At 43.6% G+C, this 21,742-nt stretch overlaps 7 protein-coding genes across 7 annotated transcripts; 4 read left to right on the top strand and 3 right to left on the bottom strand.

The window, feature by feature from the left end:
- Positions 1-1,105: 1,105 nt before the first annotated feature.
- EAF01_005158 (uncharacterized protein) lies at positions 1,106-2,746 on the bottom strand (the record flags this gene model as incomplete). Its single annotated transcript, XM_038913413.1, has 3 exons — positions 1,106-2,157; positions 2,208-2,524; positions 2,605-2,746. 3 exons carry the CDS (start codon positions 2,744-2,746, stop codon positions 1,267-1,269), a joined length of 1,350 nt encoding a protein of 449 aa, XP_038771499.1. The 3' UTR covers positions 1,106-1,266.
- Positions 2,747-3,343: 597 nt separating this feature from the next.
- Positions 3,344-4,410, bottom strand: EAF01_005157 (uncharacterized protein; the record flags this gene model as incomplete). The annotated part of the gene is made up of 3 exons (XM_038913412.1): positions 3,344-3,569; positions 3,816-3,884; positions 4,226-4,410. The coding sequence occupies 3 exons, from the start codon at positions 4,408-4,410 to the stop codon at positions 3,344-3,346; spliced, it is 480 nt and encodes a 159-aa protein (XP_038771498.1).
- Positions 4,411-5,724: 1,314 nt separating this feature from the next.
- Positions 5,725-8,073, top strand: EAF01_005156 (uncharacterized protein; the record flags this gene model as incomplete). Its single annotated transcript, XM_038913411.1, has 6 exons — positions 5,725-5,884; positions 5,939-5,990; positions 6,035-6,329; positions 6,388-6,630; positions 6,699-7,039; positions 7,095-8,073. The coding sequence occupies 6 exons, from the start codon at positions 5,725-5,727 to the stop codon at positions 8,071-8,073; spliced, it is 2,070 nt and encodes a 689-aa protein (XP_038771497.1).
- Positions 8,074-8,669: 596 nt separating this feature from the next.
- On the top strand, positions 8,670-9,566 carry EAF01_005155 (uncharacterized protein; the record flags this gene model as incomplete). The annotated part of the gene is made up of 1 exon (XM_038913410.1): positions 8,670-9,566. The coding sequence occupies one exon, from the start codon at positions 8,670-8,672 to the stop codon at positions 9,564-9,566; it is 897 nt and encodes a 298-aa protein (XP_038771496.1).
- A 2,593-nt stretch (positions 9,567-12,159) lies between these two features.
- Positions 12,160-12,492, top strand: EAF01_005154 (uncharacterized protein; the record flags this gene model as incomplete). The annotated part of the gene is made up of 1 exon (XM_038913409.1): positions 12,160-12,492. The coding sequence occupies one exon, from the start codon at positions 12,160-12,162 to the stop codon at positions 12,490-12,492; it is 333 nt and encodes a 110-aa protein (XP_038771495.1).
- A 943-nt stretch (positions 12,493-13,435) lies between these two features.
- EAF01_005153 (uncharacterized protein) lies at positions 13,436-17,514 on the bottom strand. The gene is made up of 4 exons (XM_038913408.1): positions 17,262-17,514; positions 17,083-17,203; positions 14,199-16,999; positions 13,436-14,150 (listed from the first exon to the last, which is right to left on the bottom strand). The coding sequence occupies exons 1-4, from the start codon at positions 17,265-17,267 to the stop codon at positions 13,578-13,580; spliced, it is 3,501 nt and encodes a 1,166-aa protein (XP_038771494.1). The 5' UTR covers positions 17,268-17,514; the 3' UTR covers positions 13,436-13,577.
- A 798-nt stretch (positions 17,515-18,312) lies between these two features.
- Positions 18,313-20,564, top strand: EAF01_005152 (uncharacterized protein; the record flags this gene model as incomplete). The annotated part of the gene is made up of 2 exons (XM_038913407.1): positions 18,313-18,648; positions 18,717-20,564. 2 exons carry the CDS (start codon positions 18,313-18,315, stop codon positions 20,562-20,564), a joined length of 2,184 nt encoding a protein of 727 aa, XP_038771493.1.
- Positions 20,565-21,742: the final 1,178 nt, after the last annotated feature.

The raw sequence follows: 21,742 nt of genomic DNA, 5'->3' as shown, positions 1-21,742 counted from the left end.
ACACTTGTCCAGGGTAGGAAAGTGAGGTAGTGCTGGTGCTGGTGGCGAAACAGCAGAAGCAGCGTGAACAGGGAGGGAGTCGGAGCAATTGGCACTGGTGCTGGTGGCACGCCAAGGACAAATTCAATATGAAAGTTGAGACTTTGATCGAGAAAGAAGTCGAAAGAGAGAGTGGGATGCCGACTTAACTTGATATAGGAATTGGATTTTTCGAAAATGTGTGTGTGAGAGATCGAGAGCGAAATGCTGACTGAACTTGATTTAGGAATTGGATTTTTTTTTCGCTGAGGAGAGGGATGCAGTCAGTAAGATCACCTTACCGTGGCTTGCTACACACTCAGGAGCCCAGGGTCGAAATTTCCACTTCTGCTCGGGCTCTCTCCGCCGTCGTCACAGCTTCACCCCGAGTCCAGGTGGTGGCTTGGGCCGACTGCCAGACACCCTTCACAGATGCAGAGACGGAGTCGTAAACGTCATCCGCAAATCGTCTGCTGAAGAGCTGGTCTGTGAAAGAGTGACTACAGTCGTAGACCCAACCAGCAGTAAGCGCCGCAACTACCAATCCTCTCCTCCTCTCCTTACCGCAGCCCAAAACTTCTTCATAATAAAAATAAAAATAAATCGCTGGACCAAGAATTTCCCCAAATTTGGTTAATAATGTACGAAGAAAAAGAAGAAGAAGAAAATCATGTTGAAGATTTTCACAAGAAATAGTAAACAGTAAACAACTTAAGATGGCAGTTGCGACTACGAAGCAAGAGTAACTCGTGTGCCTACCTTGCACTTGCCATCTTTAGGACCGAGCAGCCAGTATCGTCCATCGAGGTTGGATGTTGGAGGAGAATGAGAAGTCCAGGCTGTGTTGGGAAGTCTCTGACAATCCACAATAGCACTTTCACTATCGGAAGGAAGATGAATACTTTCGGCTTGATACGTTGACAGGTGTTTCTCCCTTCCGTGAATGTATTATTTCAAAGTGTTGTAGACCATCATAGACTGTGAATGTTACGAATCATCTTGACATCTTATACAATCAAGGTCATTCTAGTCGTTGTATTGTTCCGGAATGTCTAGAGTGTTCAAAGAATCAAAATGCCCTGATCCAAGTTATTGTTTCAATCAAAGTTGAGGGATAAAAACGAACCAGTATCTTTACTATCAATTGCCATAGAATTCGTCATCTTCAATTTCAGTATTAAAACCAAGATCCTAACTACTCCGCTTCGCCAATAATAGTCACCAGCCTAGCCTACTCCCAACTCATTTTTATCCTCTCCTTCCAAATGGCACTCTTGGGAAATCTAATGGCAACTTCAACTTCGCTGTCCTCCTTTGTGCGGCAGTCGCCTTGTCTAAATCTAATGCCTTCCTCCTCGCCTCCGGAAGTCCCACAACTCTCGCACCAATCTCCTTGAAATATTGAGTCATCTCCTTTGTCTCTAATTTCAAATCCAGCTGAAGATCATACAAATCAACTTCATAATTATCAACCAGACATGCTAATGCACATGCGTGGGTGATGAGTAGATCAGACTTGAATTTTGACATGACTCCAGCATCTGAGTATTTGCGTCGCACATCTTCAATGACGCATTGCGGTATATTGTCACCCAACTTTGTTTTCATTTCCTCGCGCTTAGGCAGCATTCTTCCACCTCGCATTGGTCGTGAAGCCATGTGTAAATCTAACAAAAGAAGGAGGTATCGTAAGACTCTGAGCTTATTAACACCTGCAGTAGCTGCAGAGACGATTCTGGCCGACACATATCTCGAGTTGGTCGTAATGTTCTTCTTTGCTTTGACTGATTGTTCCCATTCCAAGACCGGTACAGACTTGAAAATATCACTTCCAATGAGGCTGTCCACCGTATACACATCCTTGATATCTTTCGCGGTAAGGTCTGCTTTTGGTCGTGGTTTGGCTGCGTCTGCTTGTTCCTCCAGGTCTTTTCTAGATGCCATGCCAGATGTAGCTTCTGCCATGGATGCAATGATGGCAGATTTTGTAGCATCCAACTTCGCTGGCTTGGCACCGTCCGCGAGTAATCTTGAGCCTCTGTTCGCTGAGATGGCATTCTCGGTAACGGAAGCAATGGCTTTCTTCGCTTTCTTAGTACCGAAAGTCTCTCCAAGGTCATTGCGAAGCTCTCGGATAGTCTGCGAGTAGTGTTAGCATCGGCTCTGAGATTCCCTTGCAATAGACCTACATGTTTGGCAAATTCAGCCTCCGTAGCTTGGTGCGCTCTAACGCTCCCACGAACCACCATCTTTCGCGCTTCCATAACCTCTAATTTTCCAGTCTTTGGATCGTACACACCGACATAATGCTTCAATAATGTATCAGAACCACCCGCTTCTTCCTCCCGCGCAGTGTAGTCAAGTTTCGGATGTTCTGAGGAATGAAGGAGGACTTCTGTTGTAGCAATCGCTCCGCTTCGTCCTGGTCGTTGAGGGGCATTCTTGCGATGCTTTGTTAATGGTTGAAGAGATATAGATGCCGGCATAGCAAGTCCAGGAGTGGATGCTATAAAGTGTCAACATTTCATAACCTTGGAACTCGTTTTGAGACTTTGATATTCTCCTGGTCTTAACTTAGAAACATACCAATTATAGGAGCCCATTCATCACCATCCATTAAGGAAATCTGAACATTTCTGTCTTCTTCGATTGCCACTTTTTTGCTGGGTCTCGAAGAACCATCGGCGTTCTTCTTACGCTTCTTACTTTTCTCAATATTGTCCGCCATTGTGTGATTAATGTGAAGCCTAGGCAAATTGTATGAAGGCGCCGGGGTTTACAAGCTTCTGTTCTGTCGCAAAGCAAATAAATTTTTGGATGGGTCGGCAATTGGAAACTTTTTTCCCGACATTTTACTAAAACAGACGAGGCTGAGATGCTAGTGGCTTGACCAATGAGCGGGGTTGTGTTGAGCCGGTAATATGCAGCTTTCAAGCTTATCCAATTTATGAGGTGCGCAATGATTCTGGTCAGGTTCAATTCATCTATTGACTACCTAGTGTGTAGGTATGCTGCCATCGAGATACTAGGTAGGTAGCTGAAAGTAGATAGATTCAAGATAATTTGGGAAGTCCAACAGGCATTTGACATTCCATAGAATCGAGAGCGAAGATAGGTTTGGTCATAAATGGCACTCTATCTCGTTTGTGCGTATCTGGGGAAGGGTTTGATATTATGTGCGGGGAAGCTTGATTCACATTACAACGGCTTTAAAACACGACAGCGACCATTTCGAGAAGAGTAGCATCATTATCTATCACGATCACTTACAAGACATTTCACATTGTGCAAAGATGACATCAGTGAAGAAGAACTTCTTTTTTTCTTATTCATTCCTATCGGGTTGGTAGTCAAAAAGGCATTTAGCATCAGAGGCAGCTTCTTTCCCATGACGTATTGGTTCATAAACCCTCAATGAACAAATCGACATTGCATTGTTGACCGATCCAGCTTCCTTCCAAAACTTCCCACCACATGCTGACAAGTGCGCGTCATCAAACCAATCTTTCCTTGAACACTCAGCCGCCGTTGAACGAAGCGCGAACTCCGAACTTGTTGGTGAATACTGAAATGCTGAAAAAGGTGAAGACGTTTGGTGCGAGATATGGCACATTCGAAAAGAGGTTATGTTGTCATGGTGTTATGATTTGAGAGGTAAGGCGTATCGAGATCGAGTTGTTATGAGTTGTTTACTTGCTATAGAGGGGTCAGTAAATGCTCAAAGAAAATTGTCCCCACGACAAAGACCGCTGAAGAGCAAATCTTCGATTTGAAGCGAGAGGAAGGTGAAAACTTACGATCGGGCACGAGTCTTGCGGCGCTTACGCTTTAAGCGTCTAGTACGCTTCTTGCGCCACTTTGCTCTCCTGAAGATGATTGTCAGTTATAGATACTTGAAGTTGTTGATGTGGAAGTGATGGAACTGGCGACAAGAAGGGTAAAAGTCTATTCTTGAAGAAATGAGGGGAAACTTGATGATTGCAATGATTCATATGCTTTAAATAAGCATAGAATGTGCTGTGAATGGCATTGAAGGTAAAATGGATGAATTTCAACTTACATTTTCAATATGAGTTGTATGAAGATGGTGAAGAAGAGAAGTTAATTCAGTTGATTGAAGCTCCAGATATGGGTGTTGATACTCGCTTAATTTTCGAGCTAATTTAGCGTATTTTGACTGATTAGGGCTAGTCACATGACCGCTCACCTGTTCTCAAGATATCCGAATCCTTTACCTGGTCGGGCCCGACCTGAGGAAAAGTACTTGGTAGGTACTCGGTATAATATGTTCCTATGCTTTTCAGATATGACGCTCCGTAGAGCTTGAGGTATTCCATTCAAAGGTTCATATTCATCCCAACGATAATCAATGTTTGATATCAATATAAACATTAAAGTCTCTTAATTTCTGATATTATTATAAAATATTCAAAGTCCCTCAATCTCTAATACCAATACAAAGATTTAGAATACTTTCAATACATAATACCAATATCTGGCATCGATACAAATATTCAAAGGATCATTTTCCGCATGTCGCAAACCAACTCTTTCAGTCTCTCTCGTGTATTATCATATGATCAAAATTTCATGAGCATTATCTCCCTTTGTATGATACATTTGATTCTGTGGTGAGTCTACCACCCATACGCAAAATGTTGCATCTTCATGTGGGGATCGTTGTTCGCAAACGATGTTCCAATGCGGGCTTGTATGATGTTTAGTCATAACAAGATGTTATGAACATTCAGAATCTCATATGTAAGATGTCGAGGACATTGGTATATGACGATAGGTCTAATATCCCGCCGGAGAAGCCCGAGTATATAAATGCTCAGAAAGTATGGCGCTCGACCTGCGATGCGTCTCAATTTTGCAAGGGGCTTATTCGGGAATGGCAAAATCACACTTCCCAATGGGTAACACATATTTAGACCTACGGAAGTCTCATTGACTTTGACAACACCAGGCATTTTGTCATGGGAGAGAAACGTCAGTAAGGCCTGGTTGTAACTTGTCATAAGGTTGGTACCAGTGGTAATGGAAAACAAACTTAATAAACATGTTTTTGTCATGCCCAATTTTCATTCAAACTTCAACCAGACCCCCCAAAATGTATACCGGCTGAAATTGTACGAGGACTCGCAGTCTCCCACGCACAAAAGGGAGTTCGTTGACGAAGGAGGTCAGTTTGTCACGTGATAGTGAAACTAGGAATTGCTTGTGGCTGCCTCCCTTCGTTCCTTCCCAAGGAAGACGAGAGAAGTGAAAAAGAAGCAAGGTGATGCGATACATCGAGAGAAGCTTCAAGTTACATAATCAAGACGTTCTATGATGAAGCATTACTCAACTGATAAGTCACAATCTCATCTCTTAATACTTCCTTCCGCCTGTACTACTATTTACTTACGGTCATTTGGTCATGAGTATCCAAGTGAGCAATTCACGTTCGAAGCCTTCTTTCTTGTTTCCTACGAATCTTTTGATATCTGCTATCTCCTAAGGTGATGGGAAATGCGCATTGTTTGCGCATTGTTTGAGTATTCTCTATGCTTATTTGACTTGACCGACATCATCCAACTTCATATCTTTTCGAAATATACATTACCACTTCATTTTCTCTCGTTCTCTGTTTTTCACATTCTCATGTTCTCAGGTTTTCCACAATTTGTCTCAAATACCACCATCCGAGATCTCAAAATCACAATGGAAGCACCAGAGTCGAATTGTGAGCTCAGTGGTCAGAACCGCCGTGAGAACGTTGACAAATCACGAATGGGAACTCATGAAGGGAATAGCCATGATATCGGTAACAGCATTGTCGCATCGCTCGAGTATGAGCATGCACAGACCGGTCAAAAAATCAGTTCGTAAGCCTCTTATCTCATCAACCTTTCGTGATCTAATATAGATTTTGCAGCAATTCCGATTCTTGCCAAAGGCTATCTTCACGTGGGAAGAGAGACGATATGGTATGTACTTTGTTTAATTGATCTGTAACCTGCTAAGAGTGTAGTGATTTTTCCATTGATAGTGTGCTTGTTTCCAAGCAACACTTTCGTATTTACACCATCATATATGATACGGAGGAGCTGGATGAATACCCACCTGCAATCTATTGCGAAGACCTTGAGTCCAGGAATGGTACCTATGTGAACAATGTATTGATTGGTATCGTCGGCAATGAAAGAATTGGACGTCTTCTTGTTGACGGTGATTTGATTGAGATCCGTCCCGATTGGAAGTTTCGATTTCACCAACCAAGATCAAGAAAAACATCGCATGAGCCTTTGCCTGATATCGAAATCAAGGTATTCATGTCACCATTTTCTTTTGGTATATCTTTCATGTTGACTTATATATGTGTAGTATTTTAAAGATCGATATACCATTTCCAGCCATGTTCTTGGTAGTGGTATTGCTGGAAAAGTCTTTCTTGCCAATAATGTTGGCAGCTCGAAGCAGTTAGCATGTAAAGTGATCGAAGTACGCCCCCCAAGACGTGCGAACCCCAGCTCCCATGGCTCTACAGAATCAGGTCAGCAATATGATACCGATTTGGCGAGGAAGTCACACCTACGAGAAGTTGAAATACTGTCTAAACTTAATCATGTAAGTTGTGACAGGCTTAATCATTCATTGGTCTATGTATTCAGATGGCCGAGACTAATAACTCATAGCCAAATATTATCCGCATCGAGAGGGCCTTCCTTTCCAATGACAGGCTGTATATGTTTACAGAGCTTGCTGCGGCAGGAGACCTATATACATACTTCGATTCTTGTGGTAATAGGCTTGAAGACGCCCATGCTCGTCTCATTACGCGACAGATAGCTCTGGCTCTGGAATATCTTCACTCGAAAGGAATCGCACATAGAGATATTAAAATGGAAAACATTCTCATTACAAATACTGATATCGGCTCTCGAGTCATCCTCACAGACTTTGGTCTTGCCAATTATACGGACAAAACTACTGGCAGACTCTTCTCTTCGGTAGGGACAGATGGTTATGTTGCACCGTGAGTATATCTCTAAAAATGACAGTTAACAAACAATTGTACTGATTGTTGATAGCGAAATCATGGGTTCTAATATAATTCATGGATATACGACAGCTGCAGATATGTGGTCGTTCGGAATATTGACATGGAATCTGCTCACTGGCGAGATTTGGATTTCCCGAGGCCGATCGTCCCAGCTGGAAGAAATTCAAGCTGCCAAGAACTTTCTTTCGTCCGATGAAAAAGAGGTAGCAAGCAAGTGGTCTCATCTTCATCGGAGAGCTCGATCATTCCTGCGCGGTCTTTTGGCTAGTGATGCAAGTCAGCGTATGACTGCTGTTCAAACGATAAATCATCCATGGTACAAGAAACCTCCCGTTTCCGACGCGATAGAGCAGGCATATCAGCGAGTAACAAGGTTCTGGAAACCACGAGATGACGATGATATCCTTGAATATCTACCTAGATATACCTTACCTACAACAGAGGCTACAAGCTCAGGTCGTCGAAAACGCTTACCTGATGCTTCTTTGTCGCCCTACTTCAATCTTGACCGTCATCTACAATCAAGATCTCCACATATGGCGAAACGCAGACGTATACTTGATGACCTTAAAGAGTCGGGAGGAACCTTCGTGGATTCAGAGTCACAACAGAATGAACCTAGAGATAGTCGCAGAAGCAAGAATCACATTCCAGTAAAATCGGTCACTGGGATTGATTTGTTCGGAAGCTCCACAGCTTCAACGAAGAGACAAACGAGAAACAGTAATAAGCCCAGTCATGAGAGGTCATCTTCCAAAGATAAGTTGAGTAGATTGAGAGCAAGCCAGAAAGTGATAAAAGATTCGCAAAGTCATCTTTCATCCTCTAAAAGAGCTGGTGACGCTCATCCAACCGCCTCGAATGATGTAAGAGTCAGAAAAGAAACAAATTCGGTCAATCAAGAAATTCACGATACTGCCTCACAGCGTGTATCGAAGTTTTGTTCGGCCAAGGCTCTCAAGGATGAGATCAATGTTGTCAGAAAAGAGAGATTTATGGAAGCTTGAAAGTTGCTTACTCTTGAGTGGGTATTAGGTAGCTCGGAGGAGTTTCGAGGCGTTCAGTCTGAACGCATGGCAGACGCAGCTCGGAAGTGAAAGAAGGGAAAACAGGGATTGGCTACTATGAGCACTTTTCATGCTTTCCTCTACAAACAAACCCCGGTAGTTAGCTAGACTATTTGCCCTTAATTAATTAAAGTACTATGTATATGCTGTTGGCGGCTTTGCGTTAACGTCAGGATGATCAAGAGTGGGCAAATATGTTAACAGATCGAGACACTGTATTGGTATTTTTCTTCCACCAAAGATTTATAGAAATGAAGAATCTACAACAATAATTACATTTACAATATTATCGGCTTCGGTAAGTTTAGGCGAACGCTGTGCAGTACCGACTGCCGATCTACCGGTGAGGTTGATAAATAAGTACCGAGAAGCTAAGACGTCATAGATTGAAGTTCTGGAAACAGTACCTTGGTACAATGGAGGGAAACTAAATTATCAACTATAAAAGAACAATCTTTGGTTGCACAGTTGTTTGGGATACCACTTTCATGTTGATTTCTTGCTCGCTACATTAGTAATTAATACGAACTTTTAAGATGAGTGGTCACGGAAACGCATCGACACCACCGATCGTATCTTTACTATCTGGTGGAATTGCTGGAGGAGTAGAAGGCGCTCTTACATACCCAATCGAGTTTGCCAAAACACGAGTACAATTGCATTCTGGTCCATCTAAATTACCACGGAATCCATTTCAGGTAGTTCTACAAGTATACAAACAAGAAAGTATAAGAGCTTTGTATAAGGGATGTGGTGCATTAGTATTTGGATCTATTGCAAAAGATGCCGTACGATTTACTTCGTATGACAGCATCAAAAACGTTTTTCGAGATCCGGAAACTGGTGTTCTATCTCCGGGTCGTAATATGTTAGCAGGCATGGCAGCGGGAGTTGCAGCCAGTATATTTGCAGTTACACCTACTGAACGGATTAAAACGGCGCTCATCGACGATGCCAGGACCACGAGGCAATATAATTACACAATGCATTGCATACGTACCATTCTCAAAGAAGATGGATTTGTAGGTTTGTACAGAGGGTTCATTGGTACGACTCTCAAACAAGCTTCTGCAACTTCGTTTAGAATGGGTTCGTACAACATTATCAAGGATTTCCAGGTCGTACGAGATATTCCACAGAATACTGTCGTGAACTTTGCGAATGGGGCAGCGGCAGGTGTAATCACTACTTTGGCAACACAACCGTTTGATACCGTGAAAACGAGGAGTCAATCTTCGAAAGTGACTACAACCACTCAAGCTGTTATGGGTATCATCAAAGATGGTGGCGTGAAAGCCTTTTGGAGAGGAACAGTCATGAGATTATCACGGACTGTGTTTAGTGGTGGTGTTTTGTTCACAACCGCGGAAGCTATGACAAAGATTCTGAATCCTATATTTGCACCACAGCGTGCTTATGAGTCTCTCTCTTGATTAGTTCTCTTGTTGTGGATGTTTGTTGCTGGAGTGGATATCAACGGCACAAACTCTGTTCAACCTCACACGAAAATACGTGTCATGATACACAGATCCCGTCATGCACCCGTGCTACCACCATGTAACGTGCACTCATTATCCAAATGCAAACATACGAAATCTGTTGCAGCCGGAAGGAAGTGATGCGCGGACAGTTATCGGTTTCAGCTATGCCAGCGAATAATGGTCTTTTCTTCCGGGTATAAGGTCGAAGAGATATTCAGAGCTCTTGGCTTCAGTCTCAAGCAATTGTCGAAAGGAACTCATCAATAACGACGGCGTAAAGCCTACTATGCTCGACCTAGTCACCACCATATTCCTCGGCGTCTTCATCATACTGGGAAATGAACTTTGTCAGCAAATTTACCAGCTCAATATAAACCCATTTCGTCTCCACGATATCGAGCATTCTGAAGAAATCATTGTTAGCGACTTAGATTGACACGGATTTGACATCTGAACCCGAGTGAAGATATATTCTGGCACCACTCAACTGCATTTTATGTTTTAGAATTGGTTGTGGTATTGGCTGCTTTGGCTTGCTGGCTGCTTTCAAAGATTGCATCAGGGGAATGATGATTCTTTTCGAAAGCGACCAGGTACTTGCTCCAGTCATTACCTGCATGGCGTTAACAAACTTCTTATAGATAGACAGGGAAATAACGGAAACGAAAGTTTAGTCAGATATGAGGGTGTTGGGTTCAGGAAATTATGTTGAGAGTGAGGTGTTCAGCCAAGATGGATGTTTTGATCGGATTGCTTTGCGTTCGAATATGGACGATAGGGAGGTAGATGGGGTTGTTATGGGGCGAAGCGTATGATTGTAGATTTTACATGGGGATAGACATTATTGCGGTCAATGATATACTCACAACGTCTTATTCCTCAATCTTAGCTGTGATCCTGTCAAATTGAAGTATCCAGAGTTGAGAGTGTAGCTATAACCATAACCGAGAGGCAATGAAGTAGGTAGGGTATATACGTACGAAATAGTGAATATAAAACGAGGGTAATAGTGAATCCAGAAGAGGGGTTAAAATTTAAGGCTGGTGAATACCGAATGAGGGGTATAAATGAAAGACTAGTGAATTACACGAAGAAGTGTGAATTCAAAACAAGAGGTAATACAAGAATAGAATAGAATAGTGAATCAAGGAAGCCAAGTGCCTCCTTTATATACCTACCCAACTCCTCTTCATTCTCCACCCATCCACAACCTCCAAACAATTTCCAAGACCCACACCACTACCTACCTACCTACCTACCTACCTACCCACCCAACACAACCCAACGCCACACTTTGCAATTTTCTCGACCTGGGTCTGGTCATTGAGTTGGCCGCCGACCCTTCTCGCACGACTCTCGCTTGGAAAGCTTGGTTCTATATTTATACCTACCTACTTGCTGTGCCAAGATCTAGATCTCGGCCCTTTCAGTACAGTTGGTCGGCTTCTGAAAAATTCGGAAAGTTCGATGGGTAGGCAGATAGGTTATGGGTCTGATTGGTTGGGGGTATAGTTTGGGTTTGTAGGCTTGTGAATAAGATAGGATGGAGGAGGAGTTTTAGGTTGTAGATATCGGATGGAGTGTAGTTCAAGGTACACTGTAGTTGGATGGGGGCACTTTTTATTTTGATTCAGGTTGAAGTTTGTTAGACGTCTGAAGAATCAAGTTGGAAATAAGTATTAGATTGGCAATGGGAGATGCAAAGAGGGGAAGGGGGGGGTCATGACGAAAAGTTTCTATTATAGTTGGTGCTTGAATTCACTCTACACACTCATTTTCACTCGGATAATTATCAGGAGGTTCTTTCAGACACCGAATAGCTAACAGACTCGGAAAAGAAGGACTACCACCCTATTCTCATCCTAATTCATAGTAAATGACTTGTCAAGCCATCGAATGTTCCTATGTATATCGAACAGAAAATAGTAAGCAGCCTAAACTCTCTCAAAGCACAAGATCTATCGCATTAAAAACTAAAGGTATCGTGAATACCGAATGCAAACTAGTCCTCAAGCTCGCCATCCACACCCAGGCAACAATCACTTAATTGTAAGCCAGAACTTGAGATGCACAATACAGAAAGTAGGTCCTACCAAGAATCGTAGAAAGTGACCGCCAACCAAACCAATGAAGCAATCTATTACCGATGGTCCGGTCGCGGGTCAACCAAAAGGTTTCTATATACCATGAGGCTTCCGTCGTCCTCGTAGGCGGTAGTCAGACCGATGGCAAAGCCCAGATCCTCCGAATTCAATAAAAGTTAGATAAAAATAGCTGCAGTTTTTTTTGGCCTTGATTGAGTGGATCGCGATGGAGGGGAGGTCAGTATTGATGTTGTTGGTGAGGTGGATGGGTTGGGACTCGAGAAGTGTATATAATGTACAGATTCTCGAGTCTTAATGTATCTCTCATCATCATCATCAACAACAACAACAACTTTTTCACAGATCTCTATCATCACCACAGTTTAATACATTCCATATCATCTCAACGCATCCCATCCCAGCCCATTCAATCTCAATCCCACACAACCAAATCTCCAACAATGCCTGAAAAGAAGACCAGCAGCAGTTCTCACAGCGCTACCAGCGCTGCCAGCTCTACCAGCTCTTCCAGAGGCAGCACCCAGAAGACTCCCAGTACCAAATCTCACAGCTCTACCAGCCCTCCCAAAGGCAGCACCCAGAAGACTCCCAGTACCAAACCTGGCACTTCTGCCAGCCCTCCCAGAGACAGCAACCAGACACCCCCCAAAATCCAAATTACAAAATCCGACGACCCCAGCGAATTAAAAAACAAATACCCCAATATGTGGTTACTTAAGGTAAACGAGGGAAGCCGTTTGGATTTTGCAAAGAAGTCTGGCTCAAAAAAGTAGGGCTCTCCAAACCCATACACAGCCCGTTCCGGCGAATATCCCCAAGAGTCAGGTACCTAGAAGAAATGTTCCAACCGAAAACGAGTCAACAATCAAGTTCATCACCCAGGCGGTGATTTGATTTGATTTGATTTGATTTGATTCGCTCTCACTCACTCATAACTCAAGTTTTTGCGATCCCGAACAATGCAGCGATTTTTGCTTATGGATTATAGAGGTGTTTGGCGTTCCTTGAAATGAAAAATTAGAAATTAGAAATCAGAACGTACCCTGGCGGTTCCAAAAACAGTGTTGGAAATGTGTTAGCAAGCGGATACAAATCAACAAACATGTTTGTTCGATGGCAAAGATTCCTAGGTAGATAGAATATTATAGATATCCAATTGATTTCACACACACAAACAAACGTACATACCACGTTCCTTATATTTCATACTGCTTTTTAGTCGTGCGTGCTAACTTGGCTCGATATTATATTTTGCTTCATCCATAACTTATGAGACATCCTAACTTACTTCGCTTCTAATCTTCAGTTCGAATTCACATCCCCAACAATTAACGATTGACAATAGTTGTCTTTCCATGAGAGTTTTCCTACAATAATTGTAACCATGATCCCCACCGGACCTGGCACGACACATCCAACATCACAGGCGCCAGTTTCTGCCCCTGGCCTGCGCGATGTGGTTGAGGAACAGCGGGCGGGCTAATAGCCGATTTAAGTCCAACAACATTGAGTGCCACACAAACTTTACCCGCTTTTCACAATCAAAATCATCAGACGAGCGGCTAGATCTGAAATCAATGAAAGATACAACGGAAAGTGGGATATATCTTCAGATTACTCTTGTAAATAAAAGAGAATAGGTTATGTAGAAATTAGTGTCGATATATCTATCCATACAATTCAACACTTTTATCGCAAGTCCAATCAAACGTCGGGTCAATATTTCAGTAATGTTAATTTAAGTCTGCATTATTTATATATCCCACCAAGGCTTCTGTCCGATATGTATAACCAAACCCCCTATCGTCCGAAGTCTAAAAATCGCACTACTCACATCTCCTACCCATCTAATAATTAATTAAAGAACATAACCACCACTGCTAGCCACTTCCCAACTTCTCAATCCTCTACCTTCCTCCAGCTCTACACACCACCAAAGTACCTCTCTCGCTTTATCCTTCTGTCCTCCTAATTCATATGCTCTGGCTAATGAATACCAGGCTTCTGAATAGTTCCAACCTGAACCTAATTTAGTTAGACCGGATAAAAGTCCATATGCACGATCCCGAGCCGCAAGTCTATCGAGTTTATCGGCTTGGTTCGTTTTCGATGCAGCGAGAATGTCTCGGTGAGGAGGAACAGGAAGAGGAAGGCCAAGGGGTCCGCTCGTGGGCAAGGGAAGCGCTGGCTGATGTGATTGGGATTGCGCTGAAGTATTAAGGGTGGAGGCCGAAGGAGTACTGGCGGATAACGTGGGAAGAACTAAAGCTGGCATGGTGGGAAGAGGTAGAAGATCTTCTGTGTATACATCTAGTAATATATCGGAAAGCCCAACGATTGCGGCAGGGTGGTCAGCAAAGTGAGTTAAAGCAGTCTCGAAATTTTCAAGTGCCGTGTATGGAGAAGATTGATCTACAGAGAGATAGCCACGCTTTAAAAAATGTTAGTAAGATTCTATGCCTTCCTCGAGCATACATACCTCTGAGAAAACATCCCCCCATAATTCAGCAACACTCTTTCCACCACCCCAACTAGAATTATCAAATGATGCGAGGCCTGTTGGGTCATTCATAATATCTATCTCTAAGCCGTGCACCAGCTTATGCGCCTCTTCGATTGCACCTTTAGCATCTTCATACATGGTTGCTCGTCGATAAAAGCCGGCGATTAACAACCATACTTTGACTAATGTTGATATTCTCCGCCGCCTCTCGGAATCTTTCGAGAATCGAGTTGTGGGGCTGGGCGCTAACGAGTGTGGAGTGATTGGAAGGCGACTATCTTGAACAGTGTGATTGGAGCCTACTGGCTTGAGAACCGGCTCCTTGTGTTCCATTTGCTGTGAGGTTGGAGGTAGTGGTTTTGAGCTTTGTTCTGAATGATCCTCTCGATTCTGTAGATCCATCTCCCTCAGAGCGCCATCGGTCATTCCTACACTCGCGCTTCTGTTTGGTTCTTGAGAAGGATTTCTGACACTTGACTTTTTGTGCAGCTTTTCATGATGATCTCCAGAGCGTCTGCGGTGATGTCTTCCAGCTGTACCGTTTTCATGAGTAACTTGAATAGTTGGTGCTCTATTGATCGTGGCATGTGTGGTGTCTGGTCGTTGAGAGATTGTGCTCTGTTCCATCGAAGCTACCATATCCCTTCGCATTGACCTATTCAGAGTTCGTCCAAATATACTTCCTTTCATACCTCTAAGGGTTCCTGCGGAACTTTTGGGAGGTACCAACGTAGCATTTTGAACTACTGCAGTGGCAGTTTCTTTAGAAGGATCACCGAACAGTCTCGTATATAGAGTCAAAAGCTCATCACTACAGTTGACTGCAACCTCGGAGCCCTCAAGAACTTCTATAAGAGACAATTGAGTCATCTTTACCTCTAGAAGATTTGCTTTTTCGAAATCATCCATTTCATCTACCAAGCCTCGATTCTGCTGCATAATGTTTTCGTTGGAATTCAGGTGCTCGCTTCTGAATGAGCCATCAAGTTCAGATGCTCCATATAGATTTTTTGAATCCCCAAATTGGTCAAAGACACCTTCACAAGATCTTACTGCTGTCATAAAATCTTGTCTTGCACTCAGCAGTAAAGCCATAAGATGCCATAATGGTATCAGAGATCTTTCTCTTGAGAATCTGGCTGCGACGGAAGAGCCATGAGCATTTTGCAAACTGGAGCGCAGAGGAGCAAGCCCAACTTTCACGACCTCAATCGCTGTCGATAACTCTCTGCGTTCTGCAAGGATTGTGCCCAATGCAAAAAGGGTATCTACATCTGCAGTGCTCTTATACTCGGGGAGAAGAGCACGACGAAAGCATTTTATAGCCTTTATTTGAATGGCCCCTCGCGATGTCGAATCGAAAGTTAAGCGTGCCCATTGTGCATAGCCGATTCCGATTGACCGCCAAGCAATGGCAAATGTATTTGGTGATATGGGAGTGCTCGAAACAAGCGAGGTGCCATTGTCGAGCAGTTTCTCAGTTCCATGTGGCTGTTCGACGGGATGGTGTTTAGTTAACCACTCCTCGAAAAAGTGGCCAAGGTCTTTAACCTTCTCTGCCCCTTGTCTTGAGCCGTATCGACATAAAGCCCTGATGCACTCGGCAGCCGTGTTCAAAACTGTTTCGTCGTCATCTAGACCATGTTCCAACTCCCCAGTTTTCTCCACTCGAGCTTTTCCTCTCTTCACAATTTCCAAATAGGTATCGAATGCTTTAAATGCTAAATCAAACTCCGCGACCGCCACATGAACAGTGAACAAATGTCGCAAAATTGGCGTTGAATGGAACGTTTTAGTTGCGGCATTGTACAGAATGTTCAAAACACTTTTACTAATTGCCTCAGCCCCGCCTTCGCCAAGTTCATGTTCTTGCCATGTGTTCCCACATAAAACTCTCCAGTTTTGCATCACTATTTCAACAAAAGCTTCGACTTCGTCGCTCGGTTCATCCGCCTTCGGAAACTGTACTTCACTCAGAAGCAACTCCTCGTAGCGCGCTTCCACTTGTTTCAATTCCGCTCTTAGTTGTGGTTTCGATGATGACTCAGGATATGCGGTGGTAAGATCTGTTGTGGGAAATGGTAGGTGTTGTTGGAGTATGTCCGATAATGTGATGTAGTATTCTTTCCATACCTGTCGCCTTGAAGTTTCGGCATGCAGTGCACGACCCAGTGGCTTCGTTGGCGCCCATTCCCAAAATCTCGCCCATGCACGAAATGCTGATAATGTTTCGGTCTCGAGTGTTGGGGAGGCTTTTGTTTTGATAGCATGGCTTGAAAGCATGCATGATCCTGCCAACAATTCCTCAATCCAAGTGTTCAATTCGTTTCGGCCGGCAGGTGTCGGTGTAGATGATACGCTTGCCAGTATTGGCAGAGCGGAATCAAAGGTTTCCAATGCTTCTGCCAAATGTCCAGTCCTTCGTTGCGAGTCCCCTTTGATAAACGAGGCCTTGAGTGCACACACTTTCGTCCATTCGTTCGAGTCTTTGTTGGTTCCATCAAGTTGAGAAAATTCCGCTTCTATGCTGTCAGGCAAACTCGAAGCTGCCAGGGCGTGCTCCCCATTATGCCAATGTATCCAGCCAACACAAACTTGCGCCTGGAAGTCATCTTCAACATGCTGCCGTTCGTTTGATATAGCTTCTAACAGTGGCGGTATATACCTGGACAGATCCGAGGAGGTAGAACCAGCTGTCGATGGCCGCGCGGCAGAAGTCAATGTTTTAAGACAATGTTGTGTAACTGCATATTCAGTCTCTGCGGTCAACGTGAGGCCTATTGAAACCGGTTAATGTCGAAGATCAGTGCAAAAAGTCTAAGAATAGAATATCCATTCTAGTAGTAGCATGTAAACGTACATATCCGCGAAGGCGCATGTTTCCTAACCTTCCTAACAAGTTCTGGCACAGTATCCCAATTACCTTCGCAACGAGCCGTGTCCAGGAGCTGAATATAATGGGCCGCTTTGGTTTGTTCACGCTAAAGTATGTAAGCAAATGTATCAAGTGCTGTATCCTATCAACCGATCTCGACTTACACTCATGGTCGCCTGTAATTTTGGTTACTGGGTATGCAGTAGGTATTTGTATATGAAGAAAGGAATTGAGATGGCTAACACGTTGAACCGAATGACAGCATGCTCAAGGAGGTCACAAGAAGAGCAGCCAAGCACAAATGGAATTGTGGAATTGGGAGAAATTAGAATTTATTGTGAAATTAAGTGATCTAGGAGAATGGTAAACCGATTGTATGGTTCAAAACTTCGTCAGCTTAATAATTTACCAATAGATTGGGTCTTCAATTTACTGTGTATTTGGGTCTTTGAACAAATCCACGGATACGAACCATTTTCTAAGCTTTGGTCTTCACTCCCCGTCTTGGTCCCAGGGGGATTTTCCAGAAATCCAGTTCTCACATTTCTTGGCACTCGAAGTCGGAATAATATAAATCCGTACACAAGGCTGCGCAGTGGCACATACACGGCATGTATCTTCCAATGGTAGGCAGCTATTGACCGTATCATGTGACTAGTGGCCGACAGCATCAAACAAGGCTGAGCGTACTAGGGACCCCTACGTTTTTCTTCAATCAATGGAACCAATCAGATTTCTATGATTTCTCCATAGCTGAACTGAACCCCGAACTCGACGATCTTCATATAAAGTAATAAGGCTGAACATAATGATAACAAGACTAAAATGAGCGAGGCTACATGAAATATTCGTTTGTGAACTGCCATAAAGTCACCAGCCGTCTCTGGCTCCAATGCGGCTTTACTATCGCTGAAGTGCGAGTCTAGCTCCACTTCCACCTCCGCCAGCCAATCAGAGTGGAGTTCACCCGCATTTCCTTTTGAACTGGACATTTTCACATATAAAATAGTTTTTCCAGTCTCAACCATGATATGTTACATGGAATTGAATTTCTTTTAAATTCCATATTCTCCGTCCCTCGCAACCATTCACTTACCCTGAAGAGATCCTCAATCATTCCAATCAAGACTAAGGGTGTCGGGTGAAATATAAAATTCTTTTTCAGGGTTTTCACAACATCCAAACGAAGAAAATTGATATCCAAAAGTTCAAAAGATGTCGATCCCATCTGAGTTGCGCATTCTTTGCTTGCGTCTAACATCTACTCCTCCAAATGACCTTCCAAGTCTCGTACCTTCCCTTGTTCAATATGCTCTTCAATGCCAAATTCCTCTTTCAACCCCCAGCGTAAATTCTGGAAAGGCGGATGCATCACAGTCGGCAGTCCTGGTCCACAAATTAAAGACCCAATTGACAACGTTATTGAATGGCAAAAGCGCCCCAGGAAGATTCGCTGCTATCGCCTTAATCAAGGTCGTAGTCGAAGTTGGAGGTTGGGAGATTTTGCGCGACGCGGGATCTTGGGTGCGAGGATTACTCTCGATTCTTGGTGTATGTGTGAAAACTATTCCTACTATTTCTGGGCACCAAGTTATATGTAATACTGATTACCATATTAGAAACCAGACTCAAGTGCTGCCAAAGAGCTGAGTATTGTAGCCCTTGCCAAGATTTACTCGATGACCTATCAATACCAAACCCTGGTCAGAGAAATCACCACGCCGACGCTACCCACCTTTGTAACGTCTTGCTTGAATTTGATCTCATCTAAGCCATCGATGAATGCCTTGGACGTAACTCAATCATCAGCAGAGACAGTTTTCCGCTCATTTGCCATGTTACTGCCTCGTCACACTACCATTTTCCGCCCTTTCGCATCCCAGATACGTGCTGCCACCAGACCATATTTAGCATGCACCCTCTGTGATCGGATTTACGTTCCGTTATCAGTAAAGGAGAGTGCTCGTAAACTAACAGTTGTTCTGCACCAGACAGTCGCGAAGAATGGTGGGGGAGAGGAATGGGGAAAGGCAGTTCGGGATCTCGTGCAAAATATTCACATAACTGCCGACCAGGTTTTCCGAGCCGTCGTGGAAGACTGGGAATCAACTGCTGGATATACTGCTGAACCTGTAAATGTTAATGAAGAGCTCTCTGGTGGCGCGCGAACCCCTGAGGATTTACCCCGCTGGACTGGTATTGATGCTGGCATTGAGAGGTTAGTAGGCTTACTGGAATTTCTGGATGAATACCTCAGAGAAGCCACTCCTTCCGCTGTCACAATCCCGGTTGGACCTATTTTCGATTTAGTCACCAGGATTTTGTCGATTTCTTTGCCATCGCCCACGGACTCGAATTCTGGAAGTGTGAGGTTGCACCCTGCCATTGACCGTGATGAGAAGGATGGATTATGGGCTGGCTTGCCAAATGTTTTTGTTTCCGTATTGCATCTCATCAGCACTATGTCGGCCACATTAGGACAAAGTTTCGTCTCTCTGGCCCAGGGAAGTCTCGACTTGCTGATGTGGTCCTTTTCGTCTGGAAAGAACCATCAAGACTTTCGTGCATCGACATATTCTTTAGCCTGTAATCTCCTGCCATTGCTCAGTCAAAGCTTAGATAAACCACGCGTCTCAAAACTTGTACCAGTAATGCGAGCATGTTGTAAAGATCTGGAGACAAGTTATTCGGGCATCAGCAACCCTGAAGCCAGTAAGTCTCAACCTAAAGGTTCGTCAAGTCAGAATGCAGATACATTACTTAGCGGCTCCATATCGACCATTGTCTTCGTTGATCCAAAAGTTGTTGCGGCAGCCAGTTCTCTTTTGCCCGTGTTACTATCCAGCATCCCCCAGGCATATCTTGATATATCGATGCGTTCTCAACTCGAGCGAACCGCTATCCTTGGACGGAACAAAGAAGCAATGTTAGCAAGCATACTCAACCCATTTGTTGGAAAGAATGGAAGAGCAGTGTCGAGTGTACTCCCACATATTACGAGGGCATTTCCAGATGATGATTGCGTGGAAATTCTTTTACGCCCCCGCATGCCGATCATACCTGCTGCACATACTACCGCAGTACTCGATGATCTTCCAGAAATTCTCGATACCGAAGATGACATTATGGATAGCACTGATGAGGTCGTTGTCAGCCAAAAAGATGTTGCTGTTGATGCACAAAATCTTCAGTCGATTCCGGAAAACGAATTTCCGACCCCACTGAGGGAAAATTTCAGTGCTGGATTAAATGCTGGTAGCCGAGAAGATCTGCCAAGTCAGTCCGGGTTTGAACAATCTGCTTTGTCTTCGGAGATTCCAGCCGCTAGGTTTACCAACCCTCAACCTTTGGATCAGCGCACAATGAATGCGGATACTGCTATGAGCTACGATGATGCTGAAGAGTCAGATTCGGATTCAGATGGCAGTGTGCATCTTACAATGCAGTTGGATTCGGATAGCGAGTAGATACAATCAAGCTCATCAATCATGAAATCGAACACTGCAGTGTTGCCAAGGGTTATAGGGGAGAACACTCAACCGTAAAATCCACGACTTTTGATGAATTTCCGCGTTTGGAAAGGCAGAACAAAATGGTACTCCAGGCTGTAATCTCGTAAATAGTTCGATAAAGTAATGGCAGTCTTAGGTAGAAAATTACAAACAACCAGTCTTTAGACTCTTGTTCATGTTCGTTGAAACAAATTGTCGCTTAATTGAATGTCATCTTTTCGTTCAACATTGATATTCTCCATGTTCTGACTATGTTCTGAAATTGTTCCTTTTGTAAATAGATTGCAGAGTTTTCTCATCGCAGTTGTGTATGTGTGTACACACCAAGCTTAGTAAAAGTCGGAGATAAGTCCATACCCCCTTGTGGGGAAAAAGAACGAGTCACATGTGCCACACCCCCTCGTCCCCCTTCCCCCGCGTTCTGGATTGTAGCAATCAGACTCGGGTTCTGAAGTATATGATTATGGATGTCGCTGGTAGAGCATGAGCTCAGTGAGGATAGGGGTGAGAAGCTGTATCAAATCGAATATCAAAAGTAAATTCTTTCAAATCGGTCAATCAAGTCTCTGTTGTTGATGAATTTGGTGGTGTGTATGGTTAGTTCGACTGAGTGTTCAGACTCATGATCGGTGTGTTATTTGTTATGTTTCTACTTATCGTTAGAAATCCATATCTACTGTATATATGCTTGCTATCCTCTAATGTCTGCTCTCTACTCCTATTGTCTACTCTTTACCTCACACTCTCTTCACCCTATCCTCTCTACACTCTGCCTCTACTCTCTCTTCTCTATCTCTACTCTCTACCCTCTCTTCTCTACATCCACCCTTTACCACCATTCTCTCCCATTCTCCGACATTCCCCGCCCTTCCACGGCGAACCGGAGAATCAACTTCCTAAACCGCACGTTTCAAATCAAAAAGCCACCTGTCCCAAACAAAAGATTAACTTTTTCCCTCTACACTCACCATGACGCTTCGATATCACATCATCTCATGATCTTCATCAAATTTCTCTCAGTAGTCGAAGACCAGTTTCATGTACTAGCGACACTAGTAGTAATATAAGCTTTTTCAAAAACAAGCGATTCGATTTTGGAAGAGTTTCTTTTGCTGGGAGTTTCAGGGGGAGAT

Source organism: Botrytis porri (assembly GCF_014898465.1).
Source record: "Botrytis porri strain MUCL 3234 chromosome Unknown BPOR_006, whole genome shotgun sequence".
Taxonomy (NCBI): domain Eukaryota; kingdom Fungi; phylum Ascomycota; class Leotiomycetes; order Helotiales; family Sclerotiniaceae; genus Botrytis; species Botrytis porri.
Note: the sequence above shows the minus strand (reverse complement) of the source record. Positions and strands in the feature narration are given on the sequence as shown.

What these genes read in the sequence shown, in the direction of transcription:
- EAF01_005153 (XM_038913408.1), bottom strand. An exon ending in ACATGCGCCTTCGCGGATAT is followed by an intron (nt 17,000 to 17,082) that starts GTACGTTTACAT and finishes CGGTTTCAATAG; the next exon opens with GCCTCACGTTGACCGCAGAG. An exon ending in GGGGGGATGTTTTCTCAGAG is followed by an intron (nt 14,151 to 14,198) that starts GTATGTATGCTC and finishes CATTTTTTAAAG; the next exon opens with CGTGGCTATCTCTCTGTAGA.